The sequence below is a fragment of the Anolis carolinensis genome, unplaced genomic scaffold (genome assembly GCF_035594765.1).
Source record: "Anolis carolinensis isolate JA03-04 unplaced genomic scaffold, rAnoCar3.1.pri scaffold_7, whole genome shotgun sequence".
Taxonomy (NCBI): Eukaryota; Metazoa; Chordata; class Lepidosauria; order Squamata; family Dactyloidae; genus Anolis; species Anolis carolinensis.
The window spans coordinates 10,813,011-10,832,139 of NW_026943818.1; the positions used below are offsets into that span (position 1 = coordinate 10,813,011).

A 19,129-nucleotide genomic window follows, 5' to 3' on the forward strand; every position below is an offset into this window, starting at 1 on the left:
TCATCATACTCCAACCCATTGGTCATTATACTCCAACCTACTGGCCGTCGGAGCCATTGTACTCCAACCTATTGGCCATCATACTGCAACCCATTGGCCATCATCCTCCAACCCATTGGTCATCATACTCCAACCCATTGGCCATCATACTCCAACCCATTGGTCATCATACTCCAAACCATTGGCCATCATACTTCAACCTATTGGTCATTATACTCCAACCTATTGGCCATCGGAGCCATTGTACTCCAACCCATTGGCCATCGTACTCCAACCCATTGGCCATCATACTCCAACCCATTGGTCATTATATTCCAACCTATTGGCCATCGGAGCCATTGTACTCCAACCCATTGGCCATCGTACTCCAACCCATTGGTCATCATATTCCAACCCATTGGTCATCATACTCCATCCCATTGGTCATCATACTCCAACTCATTGGTCATTATACTCCAACCTATTGGCCATCGGAGCCATTGTACTCCAACCCATTGGCCATCGTACTTCAACTCATTAGTCATCATACTCCAACCCATTGGCCATCATACTCCAACCCATTGGTCATTATATTCCAACCTATTGGCCATCGGAGCCATTGTACTCCAACCCATTGGCCATCGTACTCCAACCCATTGGTCATTGTACTCCAACCCTTTTACTCTAACCATTTGACCATTGGACTCCAAACTCTTGGTCATTGGACTCCAACCCTTTCACCACCATACTACAACCATTTGGCCATTGTACTCCAACCCATTGGCCATCATACTCCAACCCGTTGGTCTTCATACTTCACTCTTTTGGTCATTGGACTCCAACTCTTTCACTATCATACTCTTGCCCATTGGACCTTGAGCCTTTGACCGTTGGACTCCAACCCATTGGCCTCTATATTCCTACCTTTGGCCATTGTAATCCAATTCTTTCACCACCATACTCCAACCCTTTGGCCCTCATACTCTAACCCATTGGTCATCATACTCCACTCCATTGGCTATTGTATTGCAACCCTTTGGTCGTTGGACTCCAACCCTTTGAACCTTGCACCCAAAGCCTTCCCCAACCTGTTGCCCATGGTACTCCATGAAAAGTCACCGCTGTGTCTTCACCATTCCAGGTTATTCAGGGCAACATTGACACATACGACGTGGTCCTTAAAGATCTTCGCCCGCCTATCATTGCCCGCTACATCCGAGTGATCCCGGTCACTGAGCAGCCCATGACCGTCTGCATGCGAGTAGAACTGTATGGCTGCGTTTGGTCTGGTAAGGATTTGATCAAAATGTTCTCTCTAGGAATATCCAGATCCTCCAGGACAACTCCATGGCCAACTTCCAGCAGACCCTGACCATAGAATTGTGCTGGAGAGCTGAGAGATTCCAAATAGAATCTGGAAATCTCCAGGGTCCTCCAGCGCTACTTCATGGTCTTCTTCCAGCAGAAACTTGACCATAGAATTGTGCTGTATTTGGTCTGAAGATGGATGGAAGAAACGGGAAGATCTTTTGTAGGTGGACCAGAGATGAGGTTCCTCATGTTGACCTTCAGCTATCTCCTTTCCTAGATGGTTTGGAGGCCTACAGCATGCCAGAAGGTGAGGTCATGGCAGCTCCAGGACATCCCATTGTCTACCTGAACGATTCGACTTACGATGGTTTCCAGGAACGCAGGTATGAGGAGACCAACACTCCAGGTTGGTCATTTCTATTCCCTCCTTGATCTCCATATTTCTGTCCCAAAGACATTTCTCTCACTTGGAATGGCAGCATAATCACAAATACTTTCTTGTTAGGTCTCTCCATGGCGGCTTGGGCCAGCTGACTGATGGCATCTTGGGGTTGGATGATTTCACCAAGAGCCACCAATACAGAGTGTGGCCGGGCTACGACTACGTGGGATGGAGGAACAACAGCTTCCGGAACGGCGCCGTTGGGCTGGAGTTCCAGTTTGACCGGCAAAGGAACTTCACCTTCATGAAGGTAGAACTTTTTTTATGGTCATTGATACTCAACAACTTTTGGGCATGTATACTTTCCATACCTGGTTTAACTGGCAGAGAACTTCACCTTCATGAAGATAGGACTTGATGGTCATTCTGATGCTCCGTAACCATTGGAGATGCATGCTTTCCACCATCGATCTGACCATCAGAAGAACTTCACCTTCATGAAAGTAGGACTTTCTTGATGGTCATTCTGATGCTCAACAACCATTGGGCATGCATGTTTTCATCCACTACTTTGACTATCAGAGGAACTTTACCTTCATGAAGGTAGAACTTTCTTGATGGCCATTGATGCTCAGCATCTTTGAGGCATGTATGCCTTCCATACTTGGTTTAACTGGCAGAAAACGTCATCTCCATGAAGATAGGACTTGATGGTCATTCTGATGCTCAGTAACCATTGGAGATCGGTTTGACCATCAGAAGAACTTCACCTTCATGAAAGTAGGACTTTCTTGATGGTCATTCTGATGCTCAGCAACCATTGGGCATGCATGTTTTCATCCACTGCTTTGACTGTCAGAGGAACTTTACCTTCCATGAAGGTAGAACTTTCTTGATGGCCATTGATGCTCAGCATCTTTGAGGCATGTATGCCTTCCATACTTGGTTTAACTGGCAGAAAACGTCATCTCCATGAAGATAGGACTTGATGGTCATTCTGATGCTCAGTAACCATTGGAGATCGGTTTGACCATCAGAAGAACTTCACCTTCATGAAAGTAGGACTTTCTTGATGGTCATTCTGATGCTCAGCAACCATTGGGCATGCATGTTTTCATCCACTGCTTTGACTGTCAGAGGAACTTTACCTTCCATGAAGGTAGAACTTTCTTGATGGCCATTGATGCTCAGCATCTTTGAGGCATGTATGCCTTCCATACTTGGTTTAACTGGCAGAAAACGTCATCTCCATGAAGATAGGACTTGATGGTCATTCTGATGCTCAGTAACCATTGGAGATCGGTTTGACCATCAGAAGAACTTCACCTTCATGAAAGTAGGACTTTCTTGATGGTCATTCTGATGCTCAGCAACCATTGGGCATGCATGTTTTCATCCACTGCTTTGACTGTCAGAGGAACTTTACCTTCCATGAAGGTAGAACTTTCTTGATGGCCATTGATGCTCAGCAACTTTGGGGCATGTATGCTTTCCATACTTGGTTTAACTGGCAGAGAACTTCATCTCCATGAAGATAGGACTTGATGGTCATTCTGATGCTCAGTAACCATTGGAGATGCATGTTTTCCGCCATCGGTTTGACCATCAGAAGAACTTCACCTTCATGAAAGTAGGACTTTCTTGATGGTCATTCTGATGCTCAACAACCGGTGGGCTTGCATGTTTTCAGCCACTGCTTTGACCATCAGAGGAAGCTTACCTTCATGAAGGTAGGGCTTCATTGATAGTCATTCTGATGCTCAGCAACCATTGGACATGGATGTTTTCCATCACTGGTTTGACTGGCAGAGAACTTCACCTTCATGAAGATAGGACTTGATGGTCATTCTGATACTCAGTAACCATTGGACATGCATGCTTTCCATCACTGTTTTAACTGGGAGAGAACTTCACCTTCATGAAGATAGGACTTGATGGTCATTCTGATACTCAGTAACCATTGGACATGCATGCTTTCCATCACTGGTTTAACTGGGAGAGAACTTCACCTTCATGAAGATAGGACTTGATGGTCATTCTGATACTCAGTAACCATTGGAGATGCATGCTTTCCATCACTGGTTTAACTGGGAGAGAACTTCACCTTCATGAAGATAGGACTTGATGGTCATGCTGATACTCAGTAACCATTGGAGATGCATGCTTTCCATCACTGTTTCAACTGGGAGAGAATTTCACCTTAATGAAGATAGGACTTGATGGTCATGCTGATACTCAGTAACCATTGGAGATGCATGCTTTCCATCACTGTTTGAACTGGGAGAGAACTTTATCTTTATGAAGATAGGACTTGATGGTCATTCTGATACTGGGAGAGAACTTCACCTTCATGAAGATAGGACTTGATGGTCATTCTGATACTGGGAGAGAACTTCACCTTCATGAAGATAGGACTTGATGGTCATTCTGATACTCAGTAACCATTGGAGATGCACGCGTTCCACTACTGGTTGGTCTGATGCCCAAAACCATTGTGTACAAATCTTTCCACCACTAAATATTCCATCCTGATGCAATCCCTCTTCTCCAACCTCCAGGTCCATTGCAATAACATGTTCTCCAAAGGCGTGAAGATCTTTGAGCGGGTGGAGTGCTTCTTCAAGCCACAGCTCTTTGCGGAGTGGGAGACCGAGTCCGTGGGAGCGGATACCGTTCTGGACGACAAGAACCCCAGTGCACGGTTCGTGACCGTCCCCCTCGGCCATCGGGTCGGCAAAGCCATCCTGTGCCAGTTCTACTTTGCCGACACATGGATGATGATCAGCGAGGTCTCCTTCCAATCGGGTAAAGGTCTCACTGACTGTTGTCCCACTTTCGCGGCAGTCTTGGGCCAACAGAATTGAGATTTGAGTGGAAAGTAGGGATATTTATGGTCCCGATCCCCGGTCCGATCCTGACCCAGACTCTTTTTTGGTCTCATCTTTTCTACAGTGTATGTGGACGTCCTCGACCCCATTGTGGTCACTCTGGCGTCAAGCACGACCTCGGCAATCCTTCCATCTGAAGAAATGAATGTTACAGATGGGACCTGGGGTAAGAATGTATGGACACAAGTCCAAGCTCAAAACGATTGGACCTCGGGATGAAAGTCCAAGTATCAGTGCTGTTGAGCACCTAGACCAGTGGTTCCCAAACTTATTTGGCCTGCCACTCCCTTTCCAGAAAAAATATGACTCAGCGCACCCTGGAAAGGGGGCGTGGCTAAGAGGGGTGGGCGTGGCTCCTGCTCAAGAGGGCGGGGCTGAGCCTCTCCCTAGTCCAAGATGCAGAGCTGCGAGGGGAGGTGGGCGGGGCCACAAATGGGCAGCCAGGACTGGGATGGGCGGAGTTACGAGCTCTGAAGCAGGGCTGAGCTTCTATCCCTATCCTGCCAGGACACGGGGGGCGGGGCTAGAGGAGGGGGTGGGGCCTCTTCCCAAGTGTCTGACAGGGCTGAACCTCTATACCCCGCCCCCGTGTTCTAACAAGTGCCTCAGGAGAGGTATACAGAGGCTCTTGGGAAGAGGCCCCGCCCTAGCCCCGCCCTTTAGTCCTAACAGGCCTCTCAGGAGAGGTATAGAGGCTCAGCCCTGTCTTGCGCTCTTGGGAAGAAGCCCAGCCCCCACCCTAGCCCCGCCCTTTACTTCTAACAGGCCTCTCAGGAGAGGTATAGAAGCTCAGCCCTGTCTTGCGCTCTTGGGAAGAAGCCCCGCCCCCACCCTAGCCCCGCCCTTTAGTCCTAAAAGGCCTCTCAGGAGAGGTATAGAGGCTCAGCCCTGTCTTGCACTCTTGGGAAGAGGCCCCGCCCCCACCCCTAGCCCTGCCCTTTAGTTCTAACAGGCCTCTCAGGAGAGGTATAGAGGCTCAGCCCTGTCTTGCGCTCTTGGGAAGAAGCCCCGCCCCCTTCCCTAGCTCCACCCTCTGTGTCCCAACAAGAGCCTCAGCAGAGGTATAGAGGCTCAGCCCTATCTCAGGCTCTTGGGAAGAAGCCACACCCTCTCCGCTAGCTCCGCCCCCTGTGTGTCCTAACAGGCACCTCAGGTGCTCAGCCCTGTCTCCGGCACTTGGGAAGAGGCCCCGCCCCTCCCCTGGCCCCACCCCGTGTCCTAATAGGTGCCATCACCACCCCCCTGGATCACTGCAACGCCCACCAGGGGGCGGTAGCACACACTTTGGGAATCACTGGCCTAGAAGGCCCACAACAGAGCCCGTTACCGTAAACCCCATCACGGACTGATCACCTACCTATCTTTGCAGAAACCACTACGAGATACGGCACCAGTCCCTGGACTGAGCCCAATTTAGAAGCTTCCAACACCTCCAGCCTCGTCGGTTGCCTTGTGGCCATCATCCTGGTCCTCCTCGTCATCATTGTGGCCATCTTGTGGAGGCAATATGCCCAGAAACGGCTGGAGACGGTATCGTGCGTCCTGCTTCCCTCTTCCTATATCCCACTATCATTGAACCTTTGTCCAGATCAGAGGTCCCCAAACTAAGGCCCGGGGGCCAGATGTGGCCCTCCAAGGTCTTTTACCTGGCCCCTGTCCTTAACTTTAGACTTAGGGTTGACCTAAGTCTACCTGGTCTTTGGAGGTCTCTTTGCTTACTTATAGCCTTATGAGATCGTCTAGATGGTCTTTGGAGGTCTCTTTGCCTAGCTACGGCCATATGAGACCATCTAGATGGCTTTTGAAGGTCACTTTTGTTACCTATGGTCATATGAGACCGTCTAGATGGCCTTTGAGGGTCCCTTTCCTTATCTATGGTTTTATGAGATCGTCTTGATGGCCTTTGGGGGCCCCTTTCCTTACCTATGGTCTTATGAAACCATCAAGATGGTTTTTGAGGATCCCTTTCCTTATCTATGGTCTTATGAGACCATCTAGATGGCTTTTGGAGGTCACTTTCCTTATCTATGGTCCTATGAGACTATCTAGATGGCTTTTGGAGGTCACTTTCCTTATCTATGGTCCTATGAGACCATCTAGATGGCTTTTGGAGGTCACTTTCCTTATCTATGGTCCTATGAGACCATCTAGATGGCTTTTGGAGGTCACTTTCCTTATCTATGGTCCTATGAGACCATCTAGATGGCTTTTGGAGGTCACTTTCCTTATCTATGGTCCTATGAGACCATCTAGATGGCTTTTGGAGGTCACATTCCTTATCTATGGTCCTATGAGACCATCTAGATGGCTTTTGGAGGTCACTTTCTTTACCTATGGTCCTATGAGACCATCTAGATGGTCTTTGGAGGTCTCTTTGCTTACCTATGGTCTTATGAGATCATCTAGATCAGGGGTCCCCAAACTAAGGTGCATGGGCTGGATGCGGCCCCCCAGGGTTATTGACCTGGCCTCTGTCCTAAACTTTAGACTTAGGGTTGTCCTAAGTCTGAAACGTCTTGAAGGCACACAACAACAACAATCCTAATTTTGGACTATTTCATCCTAGTCCGGCCCCCCAACAGCCTGAGGGACTGGGAATCGCCCCCCCCCCCACTTAAAAAGTTTGAGGACCCCTGGTCCAGATTGTCAGGTTTCCCCCATTTGGGGTGCATCTAACGTTGAGCCATGGTATCAAACTGCATTAATCCAACAATATAGATGCACCCAACATCTCCTTTCTGGGATAGGTGTGAGTGCTGTTTTGAAGGCCCTGAACAATGTTCTCATCTCGTTTCTTCAAGGCTCCCCGACGGATCCTGGAAGAGGACGCCACCGTCCGGCTCTCCTTCTACAGCTCCAGGATGGTTGGTGGTCAGACGCAGATCCATCAAACCAACCCTACCTATGAAAGGGTCTTCCCGTTGGATCTGGAGTATCACCAGCCCATCACCCTCCTCCAGAAACTGCCTGAATTATCCCAAAGTGCCGAAGACTCAGGTTAGTTTGGGGACCAAAATTATGGATAAGTGGATAAATCAAGGAGAAGGCAAAGCACCAAACCAGGTTCTCCTGGGATGGACTAAGTTCTTGCATTTCGCTACTCAATTCAAGGAGATGGTATTTCCATTGACCCATGGATAAGTTGACCCATGTTCTTGCTTGTCGTTTTGTCCAGCTTGTAGCGGGGATTATGCTGAGCCGGACCTCACCAAATGCACCCCTCACCAAGGATTCCAGAATAACGTTCCACATTATGCCGAGACGGATATCGTCAGCCTACAAGGAGTGACCGGCAATAATACATACGCGGTGCCCGCCATTACGGTCGATTCATTGACCAAGAAGGATATCTCAGTAGCCGAATTCCCCAGGCAGCAGCTGCGACTCAAGGAGAAACTAGGAGAAGGGCAATTTGGGGAGGTAGGTCTACCCATTTCCTAGATATTACCCCTTTATGCCCATCTGTCACACTCTGTCTTAATCTTCACTATCAGAAATCCTACCTACTAACCTGTTTCCCCGAAAATAAGACAGTGTCTTATATTAATTTTTGCTCCCAAAGATGCACTAGGTCTTATTTTCAGGGGCTGTCTTGTTTTTCCACAAAGAAGAATTCACATTTATGGTTGAATTTTTAAAAAATGAAAAATTATTATCTACTGTACAGTAGTTGTCATCACAAACCAGCATAACCAAACTGAATCCTTTCAAGAATTTCTATATTATATTTTATTGCTATGCTGTTTTTAAATTACTGTTTTAAATTTCTGTTTGTATGTAACTTTATGTTATTGTTGGGCTTGTCCCTGCGTAAGCTGCTCTGAGTCCCTTCTGGGATAAAGTTATTATTATATGATTATGATTTCTTGTGTTACTACCTTTATTTCCATGTATAATAATCTATGGTATGTACATCTACCGATCCTGCATGCTTCCAAACAAAATTTTTACTAGGTCTTACTTTCGGGGGAGGCCTTATATTTAGCAATTCGGAAAAACCTCTACTAGGTCTTATTTTCTGGGGATGTCTTATTTTCAGGGAAACAGGGTAGGCCAAATATGTCATGAATACTTTGGGCCGGATCTTCTCCTTGTAGGTCCACTTGTGTGAAGCTGATGGTCTCCTGGAATTTCTTGGCCGCTCTTCTTCAGACGCATCCAGCCGACCAGTCCTAGTTGCCGTCAAAATGCTGAGAGCCAACGTTACCAAAACAGCCAGGTGATCTTCAACTCCTACAACTCATTATCTGCCATGAAAGAGGCAACGTCTCGTTTCGTGAGAGGCCATCTCCACTGACCTTTCTCCACCCTTCCTAGGAATGACTTCCTGAAGGAGATCAAGATCATGTCTCGCCTGAAGGATCCAAACATCATCCGGCTTCTGGGAGTCTGCGTGAGGGACGATCCGCTGTGCATGATCACCGAATACATGGAAAATGGGGATCTCCACCAGTTCTTGTTGCAACGGCAGAGTAGAAGTACCTTCACCCTCTCCAACAACATTCCCTGTGTGAGGTAAGGCAAGGCCAAATAAGTCACAGAAGACTTATTTAAATAGGAAGAGAACTTCTGGTGGGTGAAATCAGGCTACTAGGAGAAGGTCCAGTCCTGCCTCCTGCTCCTGCTCATGGCTTAGAGAGAAGTTGATATTTGTGTATACGTGTCTTCAAGCTGTCTATGGTGGGCACATAAATTTCATAGGGTTTTGCTGGGCCAGGAAGACTCAAAGGTGGTTTTTCCAGGTACTTCTTCTGACATAGAGCCCATAACACCTTCTGTCTATCGGCGTGGAGGTCAGGGTGCGTGCTGTGTGGGTTTCTTCAAGCTCCATCAATCATCTTCTCCAGCACCCTGATGAATTGGTTGCAATCGTCTGTCACACCAATTCCTCTGTTCAAATGTCAGACTCAAACATATCTGTAGTCTGAAGTCCAAACATTTATTTCAATATCTATAATACATATTTAGAAAACATAGCAAAAGCCATCGCTCTGAGCTAGCATTTCTCTTTAGCCTCTTCGCTCGGCAAGCACCAGCTCAACACACACAGAGATAAGAAGACACATTCCTCAGTCCGAAGGAAGTTGCCGACCTCCAAGGCCGGAAAGCATGCCTGATAGGTCATAACAATCACAACAGGCTGTCAGTCAAAACTATAATAACTAAACACAGCTGTCTATTCTAAACAATATTTGAAAAATGTGCACCACGATAAAGGTTCAAACCATAAAACACAATATGTATATTAGAGCATCATATACATAATAATGTTAACAATAAACAAATAATAATACAACTGATAACCAAATTCTGTCAGCTGTAGTGGCACACAGTCATATCTTACAAAGATTTATGGACTGCAGTCATCCAGATGTTATTTTTAGAGTAGCTGGCTGTGAGCCGAAGTAAGCTGTTTACAAGCTGTTTACATAAGCCGTTTACTACTGGTTCCCAGGTTTACTCCAGTTTCAGTTAACCCTTCATCTGGTAAGCGGCAATGTTTTGAATATCTGTATTGTCAACAAACTGAAGCTACAGCCTATTGACTGCATTTACATCCTGAGGAGTCCTATAGAATTGCGTCAAGACTACAGAGACTTTGATTTGTTTTGACTCCAAGCCAAGTTTGAGCCAATTGATTTGCACACTGATATATTGAGTTTTACAGCATATTACATGCATTTGGAGAGACTGGATGTACACATACTGTGTCGCTAACAAACTTTAATTGTTGATATATGTCCGATATATGTTTTATACTGAAAACTCCTCTGTGTAGCATTTAAATCTGGATGATTGCAGTCTATAAATCTTTGACTATATGCCACTACAGCTGACAGAATTTGGTTATCAGTTGTATTATTATTTGTTTATTGTTAACATTATTATGTACATGATGTTCTAATATACATATTGTGTTCTATGGTTTGAACCTTTATCGTGGTGCACATTTTTCAGATATTGTCAGTCAAAACTAGCCTGCTGTTAAGTGTTTCATTACTGAAACACACACTCTTGCAAAACAGCAGAAAACACTTGATTTACATTTCATACACATACATCCATAGTCCAACACTATCTCCTATCCAGGGCTGACTCTCCTTAGATTCCAAGATGGATAGAATCTGGTGCCTTTAGTGTTAGCAAGTGTGTATAGCGGAACCAGCAGCGTCCAGTTAACACCATGTGCAAAAGACTCAGACCAGGCAGAGGAATTGAAAGAACAAAGAAACTTTACTTGTTGAGTTGAAGTCAAATAAACAGTTCAGCTATTGTACAATGTCCTTGTAGTTGCATAGGATCAATAACTAATCAATCAGCATTCAATATACCCAGCATAGCATATTTAAACTGCTACTTGACCATAGCTAGAGAGTCTGTCTTTTCTGTACTCTCCCTGCAAGTCCAGATTCCCAACTGACTAAACCCAGCCATCTGCCAGCAAACCGATACATTGTTTGAGGCATGGCTTGCCTCTGCAAAAGCTCAGCTCCCTTTTTGCAGAGATCTTTTGCAAGCAACTTTGCAAGGATTTCTTTACACACACATACATACTTATGGCAATCCCATAGGATTTTCTTACGCTGGAATATCCATGGGTTGAGATGCCTTGAAATCTACCTACAGCACTTGGTATTCATTGGTGACATCCCATCCAAGTACTAACCAGAGTTGACCCTACTTCATTTCCAAGATCAGATGACATCTGGTGCCTTCAAGTATCCTGTTGACTTATGGCAGCCTCATAAGGTTTTTCTCAGATGAGAAATACTCGGGGTGGTTTTTCCAGCTGCTTCCTCTGAAATATAGCTTACAACATCTGGTATTTGTTGGTAGGATCTGGTGCCTTGAGGGTATTTAGACTCACGCAAGCAGGTATATCATGTAGGAAATTAGGAAGAGAACTTCTGGTGGATGAAATCAGGCTACTAGGAGAAGGTCCAGCCGTTGTGCCAGTCCTGAAAATCCAACACAATTTGGTAGAACCGAGGAGGTCCCACCTTTGTCTTGGTTGTTTCTGTCCTCCAGCTGCCTCCACCTCCTCCTCATGGCTTCGAGATGTCTATGGCGAGCCCATCAATTTCATAGGGTTTTACTAGGCCAGGAAGACTCAGAGATGGTTTTGCCAGGTCCTTCTTCCGACATAGAGCCCATAACACCTTCTAACTCCTATCCAGAGCTGACTCTCCTTAGATTCCAAGATGTGATGGAATCTGGGGCCTTTAGGTCAACTACATACTTATGGCAATCCCATAGGATTTTCTTACACTGGGAATATCCATGGGTTGAGATGCCTTGAAATCTACCCTACAGCACTCGGTACTCATTGGTGGCATCCCATCCAAGTACTAACCAGAGTTGACCCTACTTCATTTCCAAGATCAGATGACGTCTGGTGCCTTCAAGTATCCTGTTGACTTATGGCAGCCTCATGAATGTCATAAGGTTTTTCTTAGTTGAGAAATACTCAGAGTGGTTTTTCCAGCTGCTTCCTCTGAAACATAGCTTACAACATCTGGTATTTGTTGGTGGTCTCCCATCCAAGTACTACGTTTCCAAGATGGGATGGGATCTGGTGCCTTGAGGGTATGTAGACTTACGCAAGCATAGGAAAATAGGAAGAATGAAATTAGGCTACTAGGAGAAGGTCCAGCCATTGCTTCAGTCCTGCCTGGTCTTCTGATAAATTTGATAGAACCGAGGAGGTCCCACCTTTGTCTTGGTTGTTTCTGTCCTCCAGCTGCCTCCACCTCCTGCTCATGGCGACTCAGATTGCGTCCGGCATGAAGTACTTGGCGTCCCTCAACTTCGTCCACCGCGACCTGGCCACCCGCAACTGCCTGGTTGGAAACAACTACACCATCAAGATTGCCGATTTCGGCATGAGCCGGAACCTGTACAGCGGGGATTACTATAGGATCCAAGGCAGGGCTGTGTTGCCGATTCGTTGGATGGCCTGGGAGAGCATCCTCCTGGTAAGATGGCATACATGGCGCTCCTCATTGGGAGGAATACACACTATCCTGTGTCATATCATTTTCTTAGGTCATGAACACTCAGTGTTTCTTTGGCTAGTTCCTTCCTCTGAAATAGTCTACGAAACCTTGTATTCATTGATGGTCCACTGTCCAAGTCTTAACCAGGACTGACCCTGCTTAGTTTCCAACATCAGATGCTTCTGGTGCCTTCTAGTGATGATCCCATGACCTTCATAGGGTTTTCTTGAGCAAGGAAGACTCAGAGGTGGTTTGGCCAGTGAAAGAGAACCTACAGGACCTTGTATTCATTGGTGGTCCACTGTCCAAGTCTTAACCAGGTCTGACCCTGCTTAGTTTCCAAGATCAGATGGTTCTGTTGCCTTCTAGTGATGATCCCATGACCTTCATAGGGTTCTCTTGAGCAAGGAAGACTCAGAGGTGGTTTGGCCAGTGAAAGAGAACCTACAGGACCTTGTATTCATTGGTGGTCCACTGTCCAAGTCTTAACCAGGTCTGACCCTGCTTAGTTTCCAAGATCAGATGGTTCTGTTGCCTTCTAGTGATGATCCCATGACCTTCATAGGGTTCTCTTGAGCAAGGAAGACTCAGAGGTGGTTTGGCCAGTGAAAGAGAACCTACAGGACCTTGTATTCATTGGTGGTCCACTGTCCAAGTCTTAACCAGGTCTGACCCTGCTTAGTTTCCAAGATGAGATGCTTCTGGTGCCTTCTAGTGATGACCCCATGACCTTCATGGGGTTTTCTTGAGCAAGGAAGACTCAGAGGTGGTTTGGCCAGTGAAAGAGAACCTACAGGACCTTGTATTCATTGGTGGTCCACTGTCCAAGTCTTACCCAGGTCTGACCCTGCTTAGTTTCCAAAATCAGATGGTTCCGGTGCCTTCTAGTGATGACCCTATGAACTTCATAAGGTTTTCTTGAGCAAGGAAGACTCAGAAGTGGTTTGGCCAGTGAAAGAGAACCTACAGGACCTTGTATTCATTGGTGATCCACCATCCAAGTCTCAACCAAGTTTAACCCTGCTTAGTTTCCAAGATCAAATGGAGTCTGGTGTCTTGTTGACAATGTACCTGGTCATGATGGGAAGTCTCCCATCCACATCTAGCCATTTTCTAGGTCCTCCAGTGTGATTCTGCTGTATTCTTGGATCAAATGTTCTTCATTTAATATTATTGTTATTGTTGTTATTTCAATAGGGGACTCTTTTATCCACAGTTTCATGTATCCACATGACGTCCGGAAATGTATCCCCTGCAGATATGTTGGTCAGACTGTATAAAAGGGGTGTCATGGTGATTATTTAGAGATTTTCATAGTCTATCTTTAACTGATTGTCAAGATATGAGTCTACACCATGTATGGGCAAATTTTGGCTCTCCAGGTGTTTTGGACTTCAGCTCCCACAATTCCTACCGACTGTTGGGAATTGTGGGAGCTGAAGACCAAACACCTGAAGGGCTGAAGTTTGTCCATGCATTGACCATATAATACAGTTTATACATTGACCATATAATACAGTTCGAACTGCATTCAATGGCCAGTGCAGATGTGGCCTCCGTGTTATGTCCCAGCATCTATTGTAGCTTCTTGTAGATGTTACTTGGTTGAAGGTGTATGTTTTACATGTTTTACAAAGCCTTTTTGAGAGACTCACCAAACGTCATCTCCCACCGTTCCATAGCATTGAGCCATGGCAGCCCAAGTGGCATCAAACTGCATTAACCCTACAGTGTAGATGCCCAAGGTTGGAGAATGTGGAGGACCCCACAGAGAAGGACCTAAACTAGATGCAGTCTTCTCTCTTGGGTCACGTTGGCTTTCTCGTCACAGGGCAAGTTCACCACAGCGAGCGATGCGTGGGCTTTCGGGGTCACGCTGTGGGAGATGTTCACCCTGTGCAAGGAGCAACCCTACAGTTGGCTCTCGGATGAGCAGGTCATCGAGAATACAGGGGAGTTCTTCCGAGACCAAGGACGGCAGGTATGGAAGATACATAATCTCGACAGTTGTTTTAAAGGGGTGAAAATAAAGAAAGAAGAATTTAAAGTTAAGGTATATGCTGATGACATGGTGTGAATTATAGAAGACCCCAAAAAAAGTATATTCAACACTTGGTGGAAACTGACTACTATCAGTAGGTATGCCACAAGGAGCAGTAACAAATAATATAATATAATTATATTATTACTATATTATTGTGTGTGTATGTATGTGTGTGTATGTATGTATGTGTTGTTGAAGTGGGAATGATTGTACATAGGTTTGCTTAAATGTAATTGAGTTATAGTGATGCAATGTGAGCTGGGGATTGCATCATGCACTGTCTGCTGTCCACTATGCAAGTGTGTAAAGAGTTAAATGAGTATTGCATCATACAGCAGAGGTGTTGATATATAGCCTTCTGCTTCCTGTATTCTCTCTCTGGTTATCTGCTCTCTGCACTCTGTCTGTATGTATATCGTCTTGTGAGAGATTTCCGTTTGTAAGTAAACCTTTTTATAGATAGCTGAAGTCTCCAGCCTCGTTACTGGTACCAGTGCTTCTACGTGAGTCTTCTGCTGCATGTGTGTTTATCCACAGTGGTTATGGGCCCAGCATGCTTCTGCTGCGCCACTCTGCTTGTGTGTGTGTGTGTGTGTGTGTGTGTGTGTGTATATATATATATATATATATATATATATATATATACGCTATTATATTATCATTGAATATATAATATTGCTATTACTATTAATAATAATAAGAAGAAGAAGAAGAAGATATAAAATATTATTATTAAAATTATTATCATCATCATCTCACCTCATCTCAAGACTTTGGAGATCTTTACTTGGTCAATTTATGGGTGAAATACAGTGTTAATCTCCAATGCCATAGACAGTTGACATGAATAGGATGCGTTTAAGCATTACTATTGCTATTATTATTATTATTATTAAGAGATAAAATATTATTATTAAAATTATTATTATTATCATCACTATCATCATCATCATCATCTCAGCTTTCTGCTAATACCAGGACTTTGGTGAGCTTTACTTGGCTCCTTTATGGGTTAAATACAGAGTTAATCTCCAATGCCATAGACTGTTGACATCAATAGGATGGGTTAGCAACACCATTGATTTCAGTAGGTCAGCTCTTGATGAAATCATATTTATATTTTATGATCCTACTGTGGTTAAACAGCCTTGAGAGAGTGCTATCCATATGCTTGTCATCATTCTCATATAAAATAACTAGCTGTGCCCGGCCACGCGTTGCTGTGGCGTATGGGAATTCTTTGTTAGGTAGGTGGAATAACAGTGAATAGCTTTGTAGCCTGAAAGCCTGGCCATTTTCTTATGTGAATCCTTGTTTGGTGAGCTGGAATAGAAAGGAATAGGCTTGCTGCTTGGAAGGTTAGGTAGTTGCCTTTTAGGGGAATGTTTTTTTGGGGTGGTAGAATTGTAATGAATAGCCTCGGTGGTTCAAAGCCTGGGTGCTTGCTACCTAGGGGAAATCTTTGGTTGGTCAGCTTCAGAGTAGTATCACTGTTTCAAAGCTTGGTCGACTTTTACGAAGGTTAATCTTTTATTGGTCTGGTTGAATTGCAATGAATATCCTTGCAGCTCCAATGTCTGGCTGTATTTATTATTTTGTATTTTATATATATATTACAAAATATAGAAAGCATGGCAATAAGAATAAGAATAGTAGAATTTTCCTTTTCTGGCCCTGGAAGGGAAGGCTGGAAAGCCCATGGACACCAGTATGGCCCTGGGAGTTGGAAAGCCGTGGAGGGGGCGGGTCCAGGAGGTCCGGCGGTGGAGGGACGATAGGGAGGCCCATGGGTGCAGGAAGGTGTGGGCCCCGAGGTCCCGGAGGAGACCGGGTGCAGCCTGAATGGGCGGAAGGAAGGGACCGGGGCCTGCCGGGAAAAGGCCAGGAGGCATCTGGTAAGGGTTCACAGAGAAGGAGGGGGGACCTGAGAAAGGGAGCGAGCTGAGCCTGGGCAGCCATGCTGTCCCGAAAAATACTTTGAGTTCCACGCGCATGCGTACATTGCCTGTTGTGGGTTTTGGCCTTTTTTTGGTGTTGTGATTGTGTTTTTTGTGTGATTGTGTTGTATCTTACTGGAGGCAGGGATGATGGATTGTGTTGCCAATTTTAGAGTTTGGGGGGTGTTGAGTTTTGTTGTTTTGTGAGTCGCCGTGATGCCAAAAGCCTTTTATATAGAGAGAAATAATAATGTGGAAATCGGTGGCCCAGGCTTAACCCGTCAAATTTACTCCGCCTTTGTTTCCGATAGGCTTATTTGTCTCAACCGCCGCTGTGTCCGAACCTGGTCTTCTCCTTGATGATGAAGTGCTGGAGCCGAGACATCAAGGATCGCCCGGCCTTCGAAGCCATTCACTTATTCCTGGTCGAGCAAATGGACGGGAGCATTTGAGCCGCAAAAAGGAGCAGCACGAGGGCGGCCGTGAGTTTGGAGCTTGGGGAAAAGCCAGGCGAAGACCACACATACAAAAGGACCTGCCATTGATTCTGGGGAATGCCTTTGCAGCGTGTCATGGAAGTGCCCTCGTCTTGTGCCAAACCACGGCGTCGATAGAGACAACGAACGTTTGCCGTCGGACTTGAGATGCCACCTTTTTGATCCGATCTTTCTACACTCCAAAGACCTCCCATCTCATGGATTCCTTCCTTCCTGGAAATACTGAGAGTTTTGTGCTCCTTTGCTGTCTGTTTCTAGAAGTATGTTCTAACTTGGGGTGCATCTACACCAGGCATGGGCAAACTTCAGCTCTCCAGGAGTTTTGGACTTCAACTCCCACAAATGATAATCCATTGTCGGATAAGTTAACCATCAGGGCCAGGTGTTTCAACCCATTTGAAATTCTATATTTCTCTTATTTCTTTGATGTGGTGCATCTTAGAATCCCAGGTGTTTGTATATGTGTGGATGTATCTAAATCAGGCATGGGCCATATTCCGGCTGTTAGGAATTGTGGGAATTGAAGTCCAAACATCTGGAGGGCCCAAGTTGGCCCATGCCTGATCCACGCTATTGAATTAATGCAGTTCGGAACCACATTAACTACCGTGTCTTAATGTTATATAATCCTGGGATTTTGTCATTTGGCGAGCCAAGAAGGTGAAGAACTTCATCCAACGACAACTCCCACGACTTCATAAACATGCAAAGCGGTGTCAAACGGCATTAATCCGACAGTGTAGATAAGGTGGTGTCTTTCCCATTTCATCCCAGAAAAAAAGACCTTGCGAGGAATGTCGAACGTTGGATTCAGGCAAAGCTCCGGATGCTCAAGGTATGAATGTGTGCGGATTCTTCCACACTGGATTTTATGTTTCGATTCACACACTATATAAGGAATGTTACCGGCTTATAGGAAGACTCTCTGCTAGTCTGAAAATGGGGATAGTTAACACTGATGTTTGTGAAATTTATAGCCAAAATGGACTGTCGTGCAAATTATTCTGCGCCCGGATCTCGCTTTCCGAGGAAGCCAAAGAAGAGATAGAACTCAGGTTCAGATCTTGTCGGCAATATCATTATGTTTTGATCCGATCTTCCATCTCCTATCTTTGTACCAGTTGAGTACTCTGTCTCCGAAACACTTGGCACCGGAAGTATTTTGGATTTTGGATTATTATTTTACCCCGGATTTGAATATATTTGCATATACATAAGGAGACGCCTTGGAGATGGGGACCCAAGTCGAAACCCGGTGTTCATTTTATACAATAGATCTTTTGTATACAATATTTTTAATCATTTTGTGCATGAAATGAAGTATGTTGAACTACGGAAAAGCAGGTGGTGCCGCCGTCTCGGCCACCGATGCGGACCATTTCGGAATATTTTGGGTAAAGGATGCTCAAGCTGCATAAAGACGACCTGCTTTTACTCCCCTTTAGGGATGTTTTCGTCTTAGAAAGCAGTGCCAAACTGCATTAAGTCGACGGTGTAGACGCACCCCTTGAGCCTTGTCGCCACTCCTGTTTTCTTTCCATGTTACTTGAAGTTCGAAACTGTGGATACTTTGGCCATTTTGTCCCAGAGCACATACGATTCCACTCCAAATAAAGTTGCGCTCTTTCCTTTTCCTTTTTTCCCCATCTGGTTCGGTTTGGTGTCACTTCCTCCAGCTGTGTACATACTGTATTTAGAATGGCGTCCAGATGTGTACATTCTATAATATATGGATTTAACCACAATCGTGCGGCGGATGGGGATCGAGCCTTGTTGTCTGTTTTGTTTTTTTACACCGACCAATGACCAATAAATTGTCTTGGTTTCCTGTGTCGCCGCTCCCTTTCCGCGACGCCCCTCAACCCAATCCATTCCCTTCTTGATATAATCATTATTTTAAATACCAAGTTTAAAATCTATATCTATATATATAAAAGGGTAAGGAAATTTCCGCCTAGGACAAAACAACAAAACTACACATCCCAGAAACACTAAACTTGGCAGCACAACCCCTCATCCATGCCTCTACGTTCATACAACAAAAAGAAAAGAAAAATAAAGTCCTAATTAGAGGGAGAGGTATAATTGTTTTTA

The 19,129-nt window shown here is 45.3% G+C and overlaps 1 protein-coding gene across 1 annotated transcript in view; it reads left to right on the forward strand.

Moving 5' to 3' along the window:
• LOC100552233 (discoidin domain-containing receptor 2) overlaps positions 1-18,865 on the forward strand; it is a 31,004-nt gene extending 12,139 nt beyond the window's left edge. Inside the window, exons 5-17 of the mRNA XM_062959528.1 lie at positions 1,121-1,268; positions 1,568-1,673; positions 1,796-1,982; positions 4,231-4,477; positions 4,625-4,726; positions 5,930-6,090; positions 7,362-7,557; positions 7,736-7,980; positions 8,658-8,779; positions 8,878-9,075; positions 12,302-12,536; positions 14,389-14,538; positions 16,850-18,865. Of these exons, the coding sequence (XP_062815598.1) occupies positions 1,121-1,268; positions 1,568-1,673; positions 1,796-1,982; positions 4,231-4,477; positions 4,625-4,726; positions 5,930-6,090; positions 7,362-7,557; positions 7,736-7,980; positions 8,658-8,779; positions 8,878-9,075; positions 12,302-12,536; positions 14,389-14,538; positions 16,850-16,990 (2,238 nt within the window). The 3' untranslated portion in view covers positions 16,991-18,865. The remainder of the gene's footprint in view (positions 1-1,120; positions 1,269-1,567; positions 1,674-1,795; positions 1,983-4,230; positions 4,478-4,624; positions 4,727-5,929; positions 6,091-7,361; positions 7,558-7,735; positions 7,981-8,657; positions 8,780-8,877; positions 9,076-12,301; positions 12,537-14,388; positions 14,539-16,849) is intronic.
• The last annotated feature ends 264 nt before the right edge of the window (positions 18,866-19,129 follow it).